Genomic DNA, 19,510 nt, shown 5'->3' with positions numbered 1-19,510 from the left:
AAAAAATAATTTAATGTATTTAGTTAATAGTATTTTTGAAATTGAGGTTATAAAATAATTTTAAAAAATTATTATTAATATTGCTGATTTTTAATTTAAATATTATAGATTTAACTATTGTTATTACATTATGAAATAAATAATACTTTATATAAATTATTTTTTTATTGTTCTATTAAATTATCTACAATTCCATCACGTATGAAATATATCCAACAAGGACTATATTTTTTTTGTTTCTTAAGCACGCAACAACATCATGTATAATATAATCAGGAAGAAAATTAGAATTACGATTAAATTCTGCAAATGTTACGTCATCAAGCGATCTCTGTCTAATTTATATAGTGTCATTGAATAATGATAAACACTAATTTTTTGAATAAAATACAGTTAAAAAATAAAAAATAATTTTTATTTTTTATTTTACTGGATTGGATTTAATTCAATGTATTTTGAGCTTAAGACCTGTCTGACCAAAATACTATAGCTGGCTATATTGTTAACCTAACAATGTATCATGCTACATTATTCCTTTTAACAATAATAAAAAATATTACAAGAATGGTCTTTCATTTTTTTTCTGAATAAATAGAAGAACTCAGCAAATTAATTGAGAACTCAACGGATTAATTAGCAAGAATAGTTGATAGCCATGCTCCACTGTTCATGCATTAATAGTGGAGCATGGCTATCCATTGTTCATGCTAATTAATTAGCATGAAACGCACAGAAAGTAATATTCATTTTTTTTTGTGTGTTTTAAAATCAAAAATAGTATAGGACCCATAAATAATAAGTTGCTTTTTTTTTACCAAACGGTTTGTATCTACATTTTATTTAAAACATAGATACATTTCATTACCAAACGCCTTCTAACTACCTTTTAAAATTTATTTCAATTGAATAACACGAATTAATTCGATTTAAAAACAAGAAGGTTGTGTGTGTATATGATTAAAACAACTTCATTTTAGATTTTTAGTGAAGAAAATTAAAAAAGAAGTGACTCGATAACTTGAAGATTTACCCCTCAATCCAATTGTTCAGAACCTTCATCAAATCAAGCTCCATGTCGGGAGCGCCGGTCATGGTTGCATTCTGGGAAACAAATAACAAGAACAAAATTCCCATGTCAGATATTGTACCCCCAAATAGAGCTAGATTGATAAATATAATATTTTAAATAATATAAATATAATTTTTTTATTGTATATACTCCAATAACAAAAGCTCGAGTTATTTTTAATGTAGTTCTTGATTTTTTTGGATTTTCTAAATCCAACTCCAGGTCGTTTTTAAACTCAATTACTTTGTTAAGGTTTAAAAAGAACTTCAATCAAACCCTTCCGTCTATTTCATGTTAGTGAAACTAATAAAACTCGTAGTGTTTCATTTTTTATTTTACTCTATTTTTGTCTCCGGTGGCCTGAGGTTTGAAGAAAATCTCATTCAAGCATCTACTAAAAAAAAAAGGAAAAAATGAGATTAGCCTGTAAGAAACAGCAACTCACCCACCATGATTCTGTTGCCATAGTAACCACGATCTGCTATTGCGTTTCAATTGAGGAGGATAAGCAGATTTTTAGAAAAAAAATACTTAAAATTAATTTTTATATTTTTTATATTATTTTGATGATATTAAAAATAATTTTTAAAAATTAAAAAATATTATTTTAATAATTTTCAAAATAAATTAAAAAATAATTATTACCATATTTCTAGACCACATTACCGCATTACAACATTACACCATTAATAGTAGAACGCTTCTATCTCTACCTTCTTCCCCATCTAACATAAATTTAGGGTTGTGTTAGATTTTGGATAACGTGATGGAAATTTATATTTGGATAAAGTGAATTCTTATTAGATTTGGATACACTTTTATGAATTCTGGTTGATCACATTGAGAATCTGAAACAGGTCCCAAATGAACAAATCGAAATTAACCCAGAAGTCTAACTTTCATATGCCTGGAAAAGAATAAGTGGCCGGCAAAGCTACCTCGTTCGTTTAATCTGTGCTTCGCATATCGTTCTTTCCTGGCCTTCCCTTCATCTTTGCTCGCAAAAGATGATAATCCGTGTGGTTTTCCCTTCCCATTGAATTTTGATCTCTTGGCTGGTTTTTAAAGGAAGATAGATCAGTCTTGTGTTTCAATGTCTCATGGTCCAAAAACCATCCCAAAACACGCAGTGAAAATGACCAAAACCATATACAACCCTTGTTTTTGGCAAGAAATCCTCTTTATCATTTTGTAGAGCTGTAAAAAAAATCTATTCATCAAGTTTAGAAGCATAACAAATAGTATCAGACAAGGACGGGCACAAAACATGACACTGACACTGGATTAAAATGTGACCATACGTAAAAACTGCAGATCTGTGTGCAATGAGGATCTGACTTGCTAATAGATTTCTCCTGCTTAACCCTGCTAGATTCATCACTGGCAAGTGGAGCTGATGTTTTCAACTTTGTCACGACATTAAATTTGCTAGTTACAGTGGTCCTCGTCATCTTCGGCGGCGGCTGAGGACAGTGGGATGTCAATTTCTCTTCTGTTTTTTGTCAAGATAAGACGTCATTTCTTGGCTCTTGAGTTTCAAACCAAACAATCTGTAGCTGCCATTTTCACAAATCCCTTTTTGGATTCCTAATGTAAAGAAGACGAGGGTGAAGAATAATTTATGAAGTGATATCAATTGATTTTCAATAGGGTTTTATGATCCATGAAAATTAATTTGGCAAGATTTTGTATTTGTATAGAGAAGAGAAAGAAATTATATCCGAAGAAAAAGAAATCGATATATGATATTTGAATTATATTATATACATGAGTAATTTTATCATTTCGTCTGATGTAAAATTTAAGATGTCATGGAATGTAAATTATAATATAAAAATAAAATAAAAAATAAATGCACATTTCTCATCTCCCCTGATAGATTAGGATTATGGACTCGAACAGTTGACAGGTAAAAAACGAAGTGATAATGAACTCAATGATAAACGTAGTAAAAATCAAAAGAAGCAGGCCTTTGCCCACTCCCTCAAATTGTAGAAACACATCACCTTCCGCCTGCACATATTTGTCCTACAATGGAAATCTTCATTGGCATTCTCACGACTAATCTTATCACAAAACAGGTTCCTGCCATTTGCCTGCTTGAATTTCTCTTGCAGGTCAGATACCTAAAACATACACACAGCATATAAGAACAGAGAAGTTCTAGCAATGAAGACTAGGCATTCATGAGCACATAGTTTATAGCCAACTCTCATGTCTAGCAATAAAGATTTTGCATTCACGAGTACATACACGGGGGAACATTCAAGAATAAAAAATGGAGTTGACAAAGCACATTTAAACGTTCAAGATTATTGACCATGAAACAGAAGCATCAAGAAATTTCTCTGCAGGCTCACGGTGGGTTCGTGCCAGAATACTTCAAGCATTAGCCAATAAACCCAACATAAAGTTTCTTAGGCTTCGTAGGAAAACAATCAGCGGCAGGCCTTTTAATTTGGTGCTCCAGGAAGATAACATGATTTGAAATCGCAGGTTAAATCATAGCAATCTTGCCCAACACATCATGAAATAAAAAGGAGGAGAAAAAGGATTCAAAAAACCACAACAAACTCGGCAGAAACTACTGAATGGGAAGAGTAAGGAGATGGGAGATGGCGTAAACTTCACGTGCGAAAAAGTAAATGATGTTTTAGCACCCTTGGCATGGAAAACTTCCTATTGTCAAAGTCTAAACATCCATTGTCAAAGACACCACGTAGAATGAAATTAGTATTCCAACACTGGACAGAAATGTTTCCCATGGTCCCAACTCCCAGTGATGCAAGTATCGAATAAAAAATAATCTAAATCCTGTCTGTACTTTGAAGAGCTCATTTAAGTAGAATTGCAATGCAAGGGTGGATTCATCTGTGAAATGATGTCTTTCTTTTATCTCTTTTTGAATTTTGACAGTTACATTCTCAACAAAATAAACTCAACTCAGAACTTGAGGAGGAAATTTTCAACCCCAAAAGTTCTTTTAATTGAACGCCATCACTTTGCAGTTATTCTCTGCATAATTATCTTTTTCAATGCAAAACAATTGCTTGAAAAATTTCTCAGGTGCGATGCACTCGTGTCCCATTGCCAAAGGCATCTTCCAACAATTGCCTATAACTGGGTTACTGAAATGAAATCACAGCTTTCCCTTTGCTGTCCTGATTAAAAAGGACATGTACCTTTCTAAAATATAACTCCAATTCCAAGCTATAATCGGCTTGAATGACATTAAAAAAAAAATTGAAGCGATAAATGCAAACAGCACAGCAAGTTAAGGTAACAATAAGAAGACAAAAACCAGTAGAAAAATGTCCGCTTTTAGCCACACTTACACTATAAAGGTAGGGTTGTGTCAATGTCTGGTTTTTAAGAAATAGATAACCACAAACAGAACTCTATTTTAGCCAGCAACCTAATAATAAAACTTCAATTTAATTCACATGAAATTGATTTGCAATATCCAGAGTTAGAACATTAATCAAAATTCAAAATTACAAAAACCTCTAGTTCGTTTTCAAATCGTTTACATCCCAAATCATTTCTTAACTATCAATTAAGGTACTTTACAAAACATGATTTCACTTTCCTTTTCAACTGCGCACAGGTACCAATTCCAGGTATCACATTCCACGTTGCCTATTTATTTTTACACATTTTACATTGCCTTTTTATTTTTACACATTTTGAAAGTAAAAACCACTACCATACTCTCAAACACCCTCTTACTCTTTACCCTATAGTTATGGTTAAGCATATATTTTAATTCACAATCCAAATCATAACTATCAAATAGCACAAACCATATGATCTATTACACTTTCATCTGGTTTTGAGGAAACTAATCAACCAAGCAGAGGGTATGTGGTTAGGATTAACATCTAAGATGCTAACAACGAGTCATGATGACAAAAAAATGAAGCTCAACTATCCAGTTCAGATAATATCCATCAATCAAGATAAGGACTAGAAAATATGATAAGGAAAGTTACGAGGAGGAATAATAAAACACCTCCTAAGCATCAGCACCGCCAGATGCTTTCGCAGAAAAAGGATCATGACTAGGACCAACATCCTGCCCAATATGGCGCTGCACTAGCCGCTGCAAATCAGCCATAACCTTGTGCTCACGTTTTGCCTTCTCTTCATAGTTAAACATGGCCAGCGCCCGCTTATCCTCAGCGCTATAAACTTGGTTTTCTTTCCTGATACGAATGGCATTCATCCTCTGATGCCTACTGCCACTCATCACATACCCAAGAGTCTCAAATTTCTGAATCTCATCCGCAGAAAGACCCACTTCACCTCTACGAGGGATACGTTTCCCTTGCTGCACGTACTGTGCAATAGCATCACCTTCACCAGGCCTCAAAGCTCCACCATAACTAATATGCCCTTCAGCTCTAGGCAACGGCATTGGCCCAACCACAGGTTCATTTTCCAAAGCAGGTTTTTTTTGTGCCTCGATCATTTCTTTAAACATCAATGCCTCAACGTCAACTTCAGCCTTGTTAGCCTCGTCATCATTTGCTTTATTTTTCTCAGAACCAGAATTCTCAAGGGAATCCAAATTCTCACTCCCTGTTTCAGAACCTCTCTTCTTCTTACTCCCCTTGGATCGCGAACCTGAAGAACGCCTCCTCTTTTTAGACTTTACACGATCATCATCAGAGTCAGACTCCTCAGCCCTATTATCATCAGAATCACTATACTTACTCTTCTTCCTCCTGCTCTTTCTTCTTCTACTACTCTTACTACTCTTGATCCGCCTACTAATACTTTCCCGCGACTTCTTTCTCCGTTTCCGATCTTCTTCAGTGTCTGATTCACTCTCACTTTCGCTCTCACTCACATCTGATTTACTATCACTTTTCCTCCTCCTGCGCTTAGAACTTGATTTCCTCCTCTCTCTTTTCTCCCTCGAGGCATCTGACTCAAACTCAGACTCGCTCTCCGACTCACCACTCCCAGAATTCTCCGACTCTGATTTCGCCTTTTCCTTCTCTTTTCCGCTGGAATCTTCACTCTTTACCTCATCCTCTCCGTACTTCTCTATCTCGTCCGCTTTCTCCACCAATTCCTCCTCATCGTCCCTTCTCGGAGGACTTGGCGTAATATTCCAAATACAATACCTCATAGACTTCCTCATCTTCTGCCTCTTCAGCCTCCTCCTCTCCTCAAAACTCAATCCTTTTAAATCCTCATCGGATTCCTCGTCCGATTCCCTTCTATTCCTATCAAGAAAGGACCGGCCCTTGCCGAATTTTTTAGGGAGAGAATGATCTAGGGTTTCTTTGTACCTAGGGCTCGGACTTCTTCTTGTTGTTCTTCTTCTAGGACTTCTTGAGTATTCGGGTGAGCTAGAGCGACGGCGTCGGCCGCGATCGATTTCCCGGTGACGATCATCGTAGTTTTGATAAGAGGGACTGCGACGTTCACGGTGGCGTCGGTAGTCAGGGGAGTCGAACTCGGGTGTGTCACGGCTGTTTTGACGGTCAGGAATGTATCGTCCATCGGAGATCTCGACGGTGGATGATAGCCTGCCCATTTTTGGAATTTGCGTTCATGAGGTGTTTTTTATGTATTTATAGGAATTAACAAAAACTAAAACATACGGAGGCAAGTACTGTCTCATTCCTTGCAAAACAGTGAAATGCTTCCGCACGTTGGTTTTTTTTTTCTTCTCTTGAACGCGTTATTTTTTTATATATATATATTTTTTTAAATTATTTTTATTAATTTTATTTTTAATATTATAATAATTAAAATTTTAACTATCTAATTAAAATTTTAACTATGTAATTTATTTTTTATTTTTTATAATATTAGTATAATTTACAGATTTATCAAGATAATTCATCGTTTATAGATTTAGTGGAGTGTTTTTTACTTTTTTTAATTAAACTTTAATTTTTTATATGATTAAAAAAAAATAGTTTCAAAGAAAAATCATTTTATTAAAAAAAATTATTTTTTATTCTTTATTTTTTATTCTATTATGATTTATTTTTATTATTTTTATATTTTAAAATTATGATGATTAAGAATTTAACTTCAAATTTTATTTATCTTTAATTTACCTTTGTATGAAATTAAATTTGTTTATAGATTTGTTAGTGTAGCATAATTTACCTGAATTTACAGATTTGATGAATTATTTTATTTTAATTAAATTTAATTTTTTTATTATTTATTTTTTTCTTGTGTAATCATAAAAAAATAATTTTAAAAAAAATCATGTTATTAAATTTTATAAATTAAAAAAAATAAGAGGTATGGAAGAACTATCATTCAGTCATATCCATTGCATTATGGTTACAAGAGTAATCCATGATATTTTGGTTTTTTTATATGACTTTACATAAAATATTTGTATGTGTTTTTTTTAATACAGTGATTATCAAGAATCTATCTTTATCATTTATTTATTTTTATCTCTTCTTTTTATAAAATTGGCATGGTTTGCTACTAACCTAAGTTGTTATAATTTAAAAGTCTGACAGGGTGTTTTTTTTTTAATTGAACATAGCTTTTTATTGTCTATTTTTTTCTTACATGATTAAAAAAATAGTTTAAAAAAATATATATTATTGAACTTTATAAAGTCTATGGATTTATTCACTAGTTTGTCTGGTTTGTAAGCCTGACAAGTTTAACTATTTTTTTAACTATTTTTTTTATTTCATCATTGGATAGTAGGTTAATTTAAAATTCAATTTCATACTTAGTTTTACTTTTTATGATGTTATTATGATCTTAAAAAAGTATCTTGATATTTAATTGGTGTTTAATTTCACGGACATCTATTTTTATTGTATATAGTTAAATAAAAAATATCATCGAAGAAGAAAATAAATTACAAACTCAGTGAAGTCCATAACCCGGTTCACGTGTTTGACTTGTTAGCTTAAGTTATTGATTCATGAGTTTAGTGAATTTAATCATTGATAAAAAAAAAATTCCAGTCCTTTAATTGTTTTTTTATTATTATTGTTGTTGTTATTATAATCTTGAAAAATAAATTACATGATTGATTTTTATTTTATTTTTATAAAGATAACTGTCTTGGATAAGTGTTTATTTTTAAGTTGATACTTATGTTTACGAGCATCTATTTTTATCATATAATTAAATAAAAAATTTAATTAAAAAAAAAACTATTAAACCCAACAAAGTCCATGACTCGGGTTGCAGGAGAACTGAGTTCGATCTAATTTTTGATCGTCTTAGTATTTTTTAATATAAACAACACATTTAATTAGATTTAATAACACGGTTTAAAAATTCAATGAGCTCTTGATATTATATTTACATTAAAAAAAAACCAGTATGACCCACAATGAGATGCAGGACAATTAAGTATTACTCTAAAAGGCATGAGTTTTTTTATTAAGTAAGGTTTTATTGTCAATCATCTCACACGTTGTCATGGATGGACTGTCCAAAAATTTATATTTTTTTAATTTCGTTATCAAGCTTTTGTTTATTTATTTAGCCATATTTGAAAACCATTTCATTTTATTCTCATTAAAAGACGGAACTAAAAAAAAAGAGACCATAATGGAAAAAGTGTCGAACATGGATGACATATCATAAGTTTTGTAAGAGATGCACTTTGATTCTTAAACTTAAAAATCATATAAATTATACAATTTAAGTGTCACGATATTTTTTCCAATCCAATTTTGGTATAAAGAGTTTATTTTTATTAATTTTAAGTTTCTGATTGACATAATAAAGAAATATATTGTTGGGTTCTGACGATAGAGAGTGAAAAGTATATCACATTTAACAATAAAGGTTTATACTATGTATATTTTTAGCTCTAAATTTATGAAAAAATAGATTTGAATTTTGATTTGTTTTTAGATCCGAGTTGATTTGAGTTAATGAGATAATTTTTTACATTTTATGATGTCATGCATTGTTTTATCATAGTTTTTATAGCATTTTATAGGTGTTTGGGGCTAAAAAAATATCGAAGATGATTTTTTTAATAAAACAGTCTTAAGTCTGATTTCCAACCACTATAATAACTGAAATCTTAGCAAATTAGCAACACTTTGTTAGATATTTTTTTCAAAACAATTCAAGGTAGACGACATAATTACAAACAAAAAAAATAAAAATAAACAAGAGCACAATCAATATTTGACCTTTGCTTTTTTATTCCTTCTTTCCTGTTACTTTTAAAATTATTATTCTTTTTCATGATTTTTTCATGATTTTTTTATTTATATTTAAATTAATACCCTTTCCCCCTTTCATTTTATTTTTTTTCTTTTAAATCATGATTATTTTTTAGTTATACATGTAAATTTGAATATTAATTTATTATTTATATATAATATTTTTAATATTTTTCATAGATTAAATTTATTTTTAAAAATATAAAAACATAAAAAATATTTATAACATGTGCATTATTGCATCATGTTGTTTTTCTTTTCCATGTTATTTGATTGAATTAATTCGTGTTTCATTTTAATTATTATTTATTAAAATAAAAAATTATTTTAATAAATAAATTTAATTAAAATAAACAAATAAATAATTTTTATTTTATTTTATTTTATTTTTCAATTACATGATAATGAGAGGTTTTGTTTAAGATTTTAAATGGTAGAAGCCTGGGCCTCTGTGAGACTGGGACACTAATGGTCCTGGGCCTTAAAAAGGTTTATGAAGAACTTTTTATTTTTATTTTTTTTAAGTCTCTATGCTATACGTCTGGGGTAATATTGTAGAGTGATAGGCTACAATATTTTTTATCATAATATATAATATTTTTTAATTAAAAATATATTAAAATATATTTTTTATTTTCCATATCAGTACATTAAAATCATCATAAAACATTAAAAAAACATGTTTCTTCAAGAAATACATATCTAAATATAATTGAAATCACAACACCAAGCAATCATATAACATATCAATATGCAAACGAAGAGCAAACCAGAGCTTGGCCTAGCGGTGGAAGGGACTTGTCTCCTTTCACTGCACCTGGGTTCGAGCCCTGGCGTGCACGCCTGTCACCCCCGCGGCGCCCTACATGCTTACTGAGTTTGCAGGGTATTCAGTGGATCGTGGGGATTAGTCGTGGTGCGCGTAAGCTGGTCCAGACACCCCACGTAAATCCAAAAAAAATAAAATATGCAAACGAAGAATAATGTTGCTGTAAAGAAGATATATGAAATTTTACACATAATTTAAAGTGTTTTGGTATGTTTATGAAATTCAAGGTCTACATCTTATAAAGACTGATTTATACAGGAAATTAAAGTGAACAAACGAGCTTGTAATATAATTTATAGTTTAATAGTATCTTTTGACATGATAAAAACGAGCTTATGATTTATTTGATGTAAATACGCATGAATTTTAATATTAACTGATCTATTGTACGTAAAATATATTGGTTCTAGAGCATCGGTAAACCTAGGCTAATTTCTCGTAAAATTTAGATATTAAATTTATGTAGATGCAAATTAACCAACAATTGAAAGTGAACCTTAAAATTAATAGATTTATTGCACGTTGAAAATTTCTTTATTTTAGAACTATAACACTAATTGCACGAGACGTGGAAGAATTGAACATGAATTTATAAATTAAAATATTTAATGTATATTAAAAGGAGACGGCAAAACACAATAGAAATGACAATTTTATATTCATTTTTCATTTTTTTAGTGTAGCTGCGGATGTGGTAAGATTATAACTGTATGATTTCTTTATTTTAACAGGACTATAGCGGTGGCAAATTTATATTTATTTTATTTTATTAAGAAAAAAAGTTGTTATGGTTTTTTTTTTAAACATTTGATATATCTAACATTTCATACTTAGCTTATTTATTAACATTTTTGTGTCTTTATTTTTTATAATATTTTTTTTTATTTTTTATTCAAATTCTCTTGAAAAAATTAATATTTTTTATTGTCAATATTTCAAATATTTATCATTCGATACTTATAGATCCCCGCACACATATATCCGTGCATGTAAATTTTTATTTTTTTTCTTTAATATCTGTTTTTTTAAAAACAGGCTAGAAGCATGATCTAGCTTTTCAAGCCTGGTTATGTTTAAATTTTTATTTTTATGATTTTATTTTTTTAATTAATATTTTTTAATATATAATTTTAAATTTATATTTAAATTAATATCTATTTTCTTATATTGTTTACCTATCTTTTTTAAAAAATAGTTGTTGTTTTTTAAACTATTTTATAGGCATTTAATGTTTTAAATATATTATTATAATTCATTTACAATTTTTTTTATATTCTATATAAATAAACTTTATTCTTGAAAATAAAAAATTATTAATTCTTGATGAGAAATTGTGTTCAATAAGATAAAAAAGGACTATGCGCGAAAAGTTAGGGTTGAAAAATCTAAACATGGACATGAATATATACAAGGCAATTAATTTATGATGGTATGATTTTTATTGTGTATATCACCTATTGCAATAATCTAATAATCTAATAGATCATTTTACTAAAAATCCATCAAGAGATTTAATTATAAATACTCTTGTTAGTATAAGATCAAGACCATCTACCCAGTTTCTACCAGTACCTTAACAGATTATGAATTTTTTGGGTAATAATAAATTACTAGCAAGAGTGATATATATATTAATTTATGTATAAAATTTGGATTTATAAAATTAAAGGCCCAATCAATGCTTTTTTCCCATGGTCTAATCAGGACTTGTCCCACTAATTTTTTGAAAATTTAACTTCGATATCTTGAAGAGGAAGGATCAAATGATGCAAGAAGTATTGAGAGACTAATTTTGCCCACCACATGCTTCTGCGTCATTGACAGGAACTTGTAAAACCTAAACTCCGACAAGGATAACTCCATCACTATACAGTAAACGATCACTAGTATCTGATCATGATTGACACGTATTCAATTTCCTCGCCAGTTCAATTCGCTAATTGCAGTCAAGAGTAAAAGCAGGGTCTACGAGGAACCTTCGTGCCGAAGCTCGTCACCACGCCTGATAAGCACGTGGTGGAATATAACAAAAAAAAAATAAAATCCTCAACACGTACGCTGCTGGCCCACCTTTTCTTTTTTGAGTACTTCTCTGGTATCCGTTTCGTTTTCTCTCTCTCTCTCTCTCTCTCGCGCGTCCATGATATTGATTTTTCAGACGCTACAGTGATTTTTAACATTTGTTTATTTTAATTTTTTTATTTTTTATTCAAAATAATATTTTTTAATATTTTTACATCACATTAAAAATAATTTTATTTTAATTTTATTTTAATTTTATTTTAATATATTTTTAAATAAACAACATTTTAAAAATAAATCACAGCTGCACTTTTAAAAACAAAAATCATGTTGTGTTTTACAACACGAACAATGTCTTCAATTGCTAGAAAATTGCTTCAAGTTACATCATAATCCCGACATCTAATCTATTTATGATATGGTTTGTCTTTTCTGCTAGATTGTGTTTTTCTTAAATAAGTTTTTTGTTTTATTTTAATTTTGTATATTTTTATCTTGTCATTAAAAATATTTTTTTTAAGTATTATTTTAATATATTTATAAAAAATATTATTACTACAATAACAAATATAAAATTTATCTTTAAATTAATGTTTTTTTTATTTTCTAGTATTGTTTTAGAGTGTCTTTATGGATGTATTGATGTTAAAAAAATATGATTTTATTTATTTTAATATATTTTAAAATAAAAAATTATTTTTAAAAATATTATGCATTGAAATCACAGACATCCTTCTAGAGGGCTCAATGGATGAAAAATGTCAGTTCACCTTGGGCAATATATATATAATTCTTTCAACTAGTCTTTTGACAAAAAAAATAATAATCAATTAACTAAATAAAGAATGGTATGTTTTGATTATTGCAAAAAAATAATATTAATATATCTATTTGATTTCTTTTCATGTGATGATTTATCATGAATTAAATTTTATAATTTATTTTATACAAAATTTATTATAATATTATAATTTAAATTTAAATTATAAATATTAATTTAGATTGATTTAAATCAATTTAATATATTATTATTTTAGTATTTTTATAAAAAAATATATTATTTTAATTATTTTTAAAATAAATTATATTTTTATTAATTTTTATATTATTTTTGAATCAGTCGAGTTGATTATATTATAACTAATTATGTCAAATTATTTTTTTTACTGAAAAATATTAGTTATATTTTAATATTTTTTTCATGTCAAACAAGAATAAAATTTGATGAAACCCATTGCACAAGAAGTTACAATGTTCTAGTCGACATGGAGTTCTGCATGACTCTCTTGTCTGGCATGAAAGAGGTAGGAATATACTGAGTCTTTTTCATGTGTATCAATACGAGGCCAAAACTGTCTTTTAGCAAGAATTTAAACCTCTGGCAATACAATGTGACCGTTGCTTGGTGGACACAAATATGAGGCTTTACTAAACAATTATACATCTTTTCACCCCTGTCCAGATTTACACGAATTATGAAGCTAACAAACACAAAATCCCCAATTAATTTAATTTAACTTGTCTTTTTTTTTTAATTATGTTAAAGGTTTGGATAATTTAGCTGTATTATGAAGATGTTATTTATGTATGAGATAAATAAACACTTTAAAAATAATATTTTTATATATTTAAATCAATTTTATATTTTTATACCAAAATAATTTACCAATAATTTCATTAAATAAGAAGAAAACCTAAAATACTATAGCAATCATAGTTTTTGTTTCTCACTGAGCCAAAAGAGAGATGTAAAGGCTGATGGAGAAAAGTTGAGGACTGTTTAGAAACAAATTAATTATTTTTTTTAAAGTAAAAAATAAATGAAAACCATAACTTCATAATTAAATACAATATCCATCCATCTAAAAAAATATAAAATTAGTTTTATAGTTTTCTAAATCTGCACTAAATTTAAAGAATATATTTTAAAGGTTTTCTACAACTTGTTTTACTAATTTTCCATAGTTTTTCTAGATTAAAAAAAAAACATATTAAACCCTTTTATTTTATATAAAAGCACTTTCTAGCACTGTACAAGATTCAAAATATATATATATTTTTTTACATTTTTATATCTAGTCAATGACACAAATTTATTTTTTACTATACATTTAATATATTTTTTTCTTAACTTTTTCATGATAATTTTTAATTTGAACAAGATAAAATAAATATTCTATAATTAGATTATCATAAATATAAAATATTAAGATGAATATTATAAATTATAGTTTTGATAATCTTGATACATATCTTTATATATATATATATATCCCTGACAAATAAAAATATTTTTCATTTTTTTATTAAAAAAGAAGATTAAAAAACAAAAATAAATTTAGAGATGGACAAGTAAAATAGTTATTTTAGTTAATGAACACACTCCAAGTATGGCTGGCCATAAAGTTTTAAATATTTTTTTATCGTATATTTATTTTCTAGATATTAGGATAAGGGGATCGATATTTTTTCCTTATTAATTTAACACCCCAATAACGAAGCATCAAGTATTTAATAACCAGGCCAATGTTTAACGGACAACTAACGTTAACATTTCGCAAACCTGCTACCATAAAACATCACCTTTTAAATATTGGTTGGAAATCCATTTTTTTTCAAAGACAAATGTGTTTTATGGAGGGAAATTGAAAATCGTAGTTAATGCGAATTGACTGTCCTACCCATGCTTTACGGTATCTTGGACGAGGTATTTTAATCAAAACGTAAAACCCCCAAACACAAAAAGGCACTACAAGTAAAATATTTCCAATCGCTCTCTCCTCGTAAAACCCATTCGCTTTCTCTTTCGAAACCCAATCTTGGTGCAACAACCTCCGGTTCGCCTTGTCGTTACCGGTTTAGCCTCGTTCACACTCTCACGCGATTCCGTAGGATCCTATAATCCTGTCTTCCTCACCACATTAGTAAGTTTTGCTCTTCTTCTTCAATTTCCAATTTCTTTTCAGCAAGATTACCCGTACAGATTTTATTTTATTTTATTAATTTTCTTGAATGCAAGGTTTTGATTGAAGGTTCCAAAAAGGGTCTTTCGTAGATCCAGCTCTTGATCTTTTGAGCACCGAATTGCTCTAATTGCCGAGTAAGATCAATGGAGGTTATTTACTTGTGAGTTTTATTGAAACAAAAAAGTGAAAGTTTTAAGGATTTTTTCAGAGAATGAGAGAAGGGTTGAGATCTAGTGTTAGTTTATTGCGGAAATCGGTGAAAAATGAGGTTTCTCCGAGTGAATTGACTGACGAGGAGAAACCGAAATTGAATCAATATGAGGCGTTAAGAGAAGACATGGAAGTGGATCAGAGAGATGGGTTAAAAATTGAAGAATGTGAAGGAGGGAGTGATGCGGGGGAGTGTAATGCTGCTGAGACTAGTAAAAGTAGAAGGAAAAGAAGTAGAGTTGCCAGCGAGGGAGAGAGCGAGGACGGTAGCTCGCTCAAGGGCAAGAGCGGTGATGGGCCTGAGAAGAGACTGGCTGAGGTGAAAAAGGAAGACAGTGAGGCCTGTGATCACGAGGAGGGGAAAACATTAAAGCGCAAGCGTGGGAGGCCTCCCAAGGCTCAGAAGAGTGATGGGTCTGAGAAGACAAGGATCAAGGCGGTAAAGGTAGAAAGCAATCAATATGTCGGTAAAGAGAGTGAACATCCAGATAATGAAGTGAGGGAAAACTTAAAGCCTAAGCGTGGGACACCCCCCAAGGTCCAGAAGAATGACGTGTCTGAGAAGAAAAGGACTGGGGTAGAAAGGGAAGAGGGAAATCATTATGTTGGCGAAGAGAGTGATCGATCAGATGATGGGGCAAGTAGAAGATTAAAGCATAAGCGTGGAAGGTTCCCCAAGGCTCATAAGAGTCACAGGTCTGGGAAGAAAAGAGGCAAGGCAGGTAAAGAAGGTAGTGATCTATCTGTTGGTGAGGAGAGTGAACAGTCAGATAATGAAGTGAGTGAAAAATCAAAGCCTAAGCGCGGGAGACCCCCCAAGGCTAAGAAGAGTGACAAGCCTGAGGAGAAGAACATTGAGGCGGTTGAGGATGACACTGCAGAATCATCCGGTGAAGAGAGTGATGAATCTTATGGAAAAGCGGGGAAGAAGTTGAAGCCTAAGCGTGGGAGACACAGCAAGTTGAACAAGGGCATAAAGGTGGGCGGGCCGAGGAAAAGACAGTTGGGAAAAAAGACAAGACATAACAAGAACCACAATGTGGGAGCTAGAAGTGCGTTATCTGGAGGGAAAAAATCTAATGCAACGGAGTTAGCAACAGCTAGGAAGATCAAATTCATTAATGATGAAAAGGAAGAGGGGAGAAATAAACAGAAGGCTGTAGTGAGAGATAAAATTATAGAACTTCTTTTGGGTGCAGGCTGGACAATCGAGCATAGACCTAGGAATGGTAGAGATTACTGCGATGCTGTGTATGTTAATCCTGAAGGAAGGACCCACTGGTCTGTCACCTTGGCTTACCGGGTTCTTAAGCAGCATTATGAAGGTGGCGGTGGTGATTCAAATACTTGCAAGACTGGTTTCAAGTTTACTCCTCTACCAGATGATGAACTCAGCATGCTAACAAAAGTAATAGGCAAGGAAAGGAGTGATAAAAATAAAAAGAAAAAGAAATGGAAGCAAGGTGAGGGTGGGAAAACAGGTGAAGGAGTTGCAAAACTGAAAAATAAGAAAGGAAAACTGCACAAGAGAAAACGGGATGCTGCGGCAACTCCTGGCCGTAAGAAGCTGAAGGACAGGACAAAACATAAATATTCTCTCTCCGAACAGGATGACTGTTCTGGTACATCAGACGACAGAACAGCAGTCAAGGATCGTAAGCAACTCAAAACACATAATAAAAAGCGGTGTGCTCTAATGATTCGCAATTCTAAGGAGGGTGCAGATTCAAATGGTGATGGATATGTGCTGTATAATGGGAAGCGAACTGTACTTGCCTGGATGATTGATTTGGGCTCTGTGCCATTAGATGGAAAGGTGCAGTACTTGAAACGCAGGAAGACACGGACAGTGCTCAAGGGTAAAATCACAACAGATGGCATTCAGTGTGATTGCTGTGGTGAAACTTTTGCAATCTTAGACTTTGAGTCTCATGCAGGCAGCAAATCCTGCCAGCCACTCAAAAACATATGTTTAGAGAACGGGCATTCACTCTTGCAATGCCAGCTAGAGTCATGGAACAAACAAGATGAGTCTGACCGTAAAGGGTTCCATTTTGTTGATACTGATGATCAAGATCCAAATGATGATACATGTGGGATTTGTGGAGATGGTGGAAACCTGATTTGCTGTGATAGTTGCCCATCAACATTCCATCAAAGCTGCCTAGAGATAAAGGTATGTCTTTGCTTTTGCACTCCTATCATGTTTATTCTCAAGGTCCTCCAGATTGCTTGTACCAGAAATATTCCTTCAGGTTATGGAATGCCTAAAAGCAATAAGAACTCTAAATAGAGTTCCCGTATTAGATATTGAGAAACGAATGGTGGAAAATATTCCCGTGAACTGCTTTTCCATAACATATTTATGAAAAGTTTGAGATAATCTTTTTCTGCTGTCACTTGTAGAATGGAGTTTTGTTCTATATAAATGCTGCCGTGTAATTAATAGATTGCTTTCATCTTGCAACAGATGTTCCCTTCTGGAATCTGGCAGTGTCCTTAGCATCTTATTTATGAAACGAGATCAGCTTTTTGCTATCACATAGAAATGAGTTTTGGTTTCTGTAAATGCCTTCATGTCATTAATATTTTTTTTTTCTTGTGGCAGAAGTTCCCTTCAGGTGTCTGGAATTGCACATATTGTTCATGCAGATTTTGTGGGATGGCTGGTGGGGATACATGTCAGATGGACGAAAATGATACTGCTGCCCAACCTGCATTATTGGCATGTTGCTTGTGTGAGGAAAAATGTAACGACTATATCTTCATAGTGTTTTAATGTATTTTTCCCTTTCCATTTCCACCATGCTAATTTTCTTCTATTTATTGTTATTTAATTGATGTACATTTAATAGACATCTTCTGCTGCAGACCACCACTCTTGTGTTCTTGCCGAGAACACTGTAAATGATGATTACAGCAGTGTATCCTTCTGTGGGAAAAAATGCCAAGAGGTATTGTTATAGAGTATAATCATGGATGTTCTATTGGACTTGAAAATCAAAATTTTCATTTTTAGAACTTCTTTTTCTTAAATCTGATTCTTGATTTGCAAGTGGCCAGAAACCTTGGTATCCTGTAGCTTATTGCTTGGTTTTCTTAAAATAAAATGATTGGCCCTCTAAAACCTTTTGTATGAACTTCCTGAAAACTTGATTGTAAATGGGTGTTCTATGTCGCAGATCTGAGTTTGAAGTTGAAGAGATTCCAATTTTTGGAACTTGTTGCAATCTCATCTCAATTGGATCTGCAAGTGATTGTAATTTGGTCCTAATAAGACATGGAATCATCTTTGCTTTTGCCGCAAATTTTCACATGTTCTGTTGGCTTGTAAACCCTGGTTATCATTAACCCTTTTTTGACTCACAAGAAACTAATTGCTACCTGCAAATTAAGTGTGTGAATGGTCAGGCTTTAGAGAGATGCATGTATAACTCTGGGTTATTAGGAAGACCTTGATTGATTGGTCACTGCTATTTTGTTTCATTCATTATATGCAATTCGATCAGTCCCCTAAAATCTGCTTTGGTTCACATCATCTGCAGAGTGGGATTTGGCAAAAGTAGTCTGGAGTATTATTAATTGATTATTTGACTTAGTTGTGATCTTTCATATTATGTATACTCGGAGATTATACATGTACTTGATAAGTGCTCTAATATCACTAGCAGCAGTTAATTTATCCTGAGTTCTCATTAAAATGAACTGCTTTTATTTAATAGTTTTTGATTTAAACAGGTTTTAAGAAAACTTGAAAATGAAATCTATTATGTGCATTGCAATTCACCAAAATGGTCTTGTTTCTGTCAGTTGTATGATAAACTACAGGCACTTCTTGGGGTTAAACATGAAATGGAAGAAGGCTTTGCGTGGACTCTTGTTCGCAGATTTGATGTTGGCTCTGATATTTCTCTCAGTGGAATGCATCGGAAAGTTGAATGTAATTCCAAGGTAGCTGTTGCGTTGCACATAATGGATGAGTGCTTTTTGCCCATGCCTGACCATAGAAGTGGGGTCAATCTGATTCGTAATATTGTATATAATTTTGGGTAAGCCTAGTTATATTATAAGCATGCTTGAAATTTTCATCATTAAGCTGAAAGAACCAACATTGCTGATCTCTTCTTTTTTTCAAATTTCCTTTTGGACTTTATTTCTGTGGGTGTTTTTTTTTTTTTTTTGGGGGGGGGGGGGGGGGGGGGGGGGGGTGTTTTTTTTTTTTGTT

General features: G+C 31.4%; 2 protein-coding genes across 6 annotated transcripts in view; one reads left to right on the top strand and one right to left on the bottom strand.

Moving 5' to 3' along the window:
- Nucleotides 1-1,868: 1,868 nt before the first annotated feature.
- Nucleotides 1,869-6,687, bottom strand: LOC105126840 (NF-kappa-B-activating protein-like). 2 transcript variants are annotated; one of them, XM_011027853.1, is made up of 2 exons: nt 5,082-6,687; nt 1,869-2,561 (listed from the first exon to the last, which is right to left on the bottom strand). In XM_011027853.1, exon 1 carries the CDS (start codon nt 6,615-6,617, stop codon nt 5,085-5,087), a length of 1,533 nt encoding a protein of 510 aa, XP_011026155.1. In that variant the 5' UTR covers nt 6,618-6,687; the 3' UTR covers nt 1,869-2,561; nt 5,082-5,084. The 2 variants fall into 2 exon arrangements, with proteins under 2 accessions (XP_011026155.1, XP_011026154.1); XM_011027852.1 differs by lacking the exon at nt 1,869-2,561 and adding an exon at nt 2,866-3,195 and having other exon boundaries at nt 5,082-6,683.
- An 8,167-nt stretch (nt 6,688-14,854) lies between these two features.
- The window catches only part of LOC105126839 (uncharacterized), a 9,206-nt gene continuing 4,550 nt past the window's right edge, over nt 14,855-19,510 (top strand). For 2 of the 4 annotated variants that reach the window (XM_011027848.1, XM_011027851.1), the window contains exons 1-5: nt 14,855-15,033; nt 15,165-17,461; nt 17,894-18,035; nt 18,157-18,239; nt 19,096-19,334. In XM_011027848.1, coding sequence (XP_011026150.1) covers nt 15,287-17,461; nt 17,894-18,035; nt 18,157-18,239; nt 19,096-19,334 — 2,639 coding nt within the window. In that variant the 5' untranslated portion in view covers nt 14,855-15,033; nt 15,165-15,286. Of the gene's footprint in view, nt 15,034-15,128; nt 17,462-17,893; nt 18,036-18,156; nt 18,240-19,095; nt 19,335-19,510 lie in introns of all 4 variants that reach the window. The other 2 variants (XM_011027850.1, XM_011027849.1) reach the window with 2 other exon arrangements.

This window comes from Populus euphratica, unplaced genomic scaffold, assembly GCF_000495115.2.
Source record: "Populus euphratica unplaced genomic scaffold, PopEup_1.0 scaffold30.1, whole genome shotgun sequence".
NCBI lineage: Eukaryota > Viridiplantae > Streptophyta > Magnoliopsida > Malpighiales > Salicaceae > Populus > Populus euphratica.
This window is presented reverse-complemented; position numbering and strand designations above follow the sequence as displayed.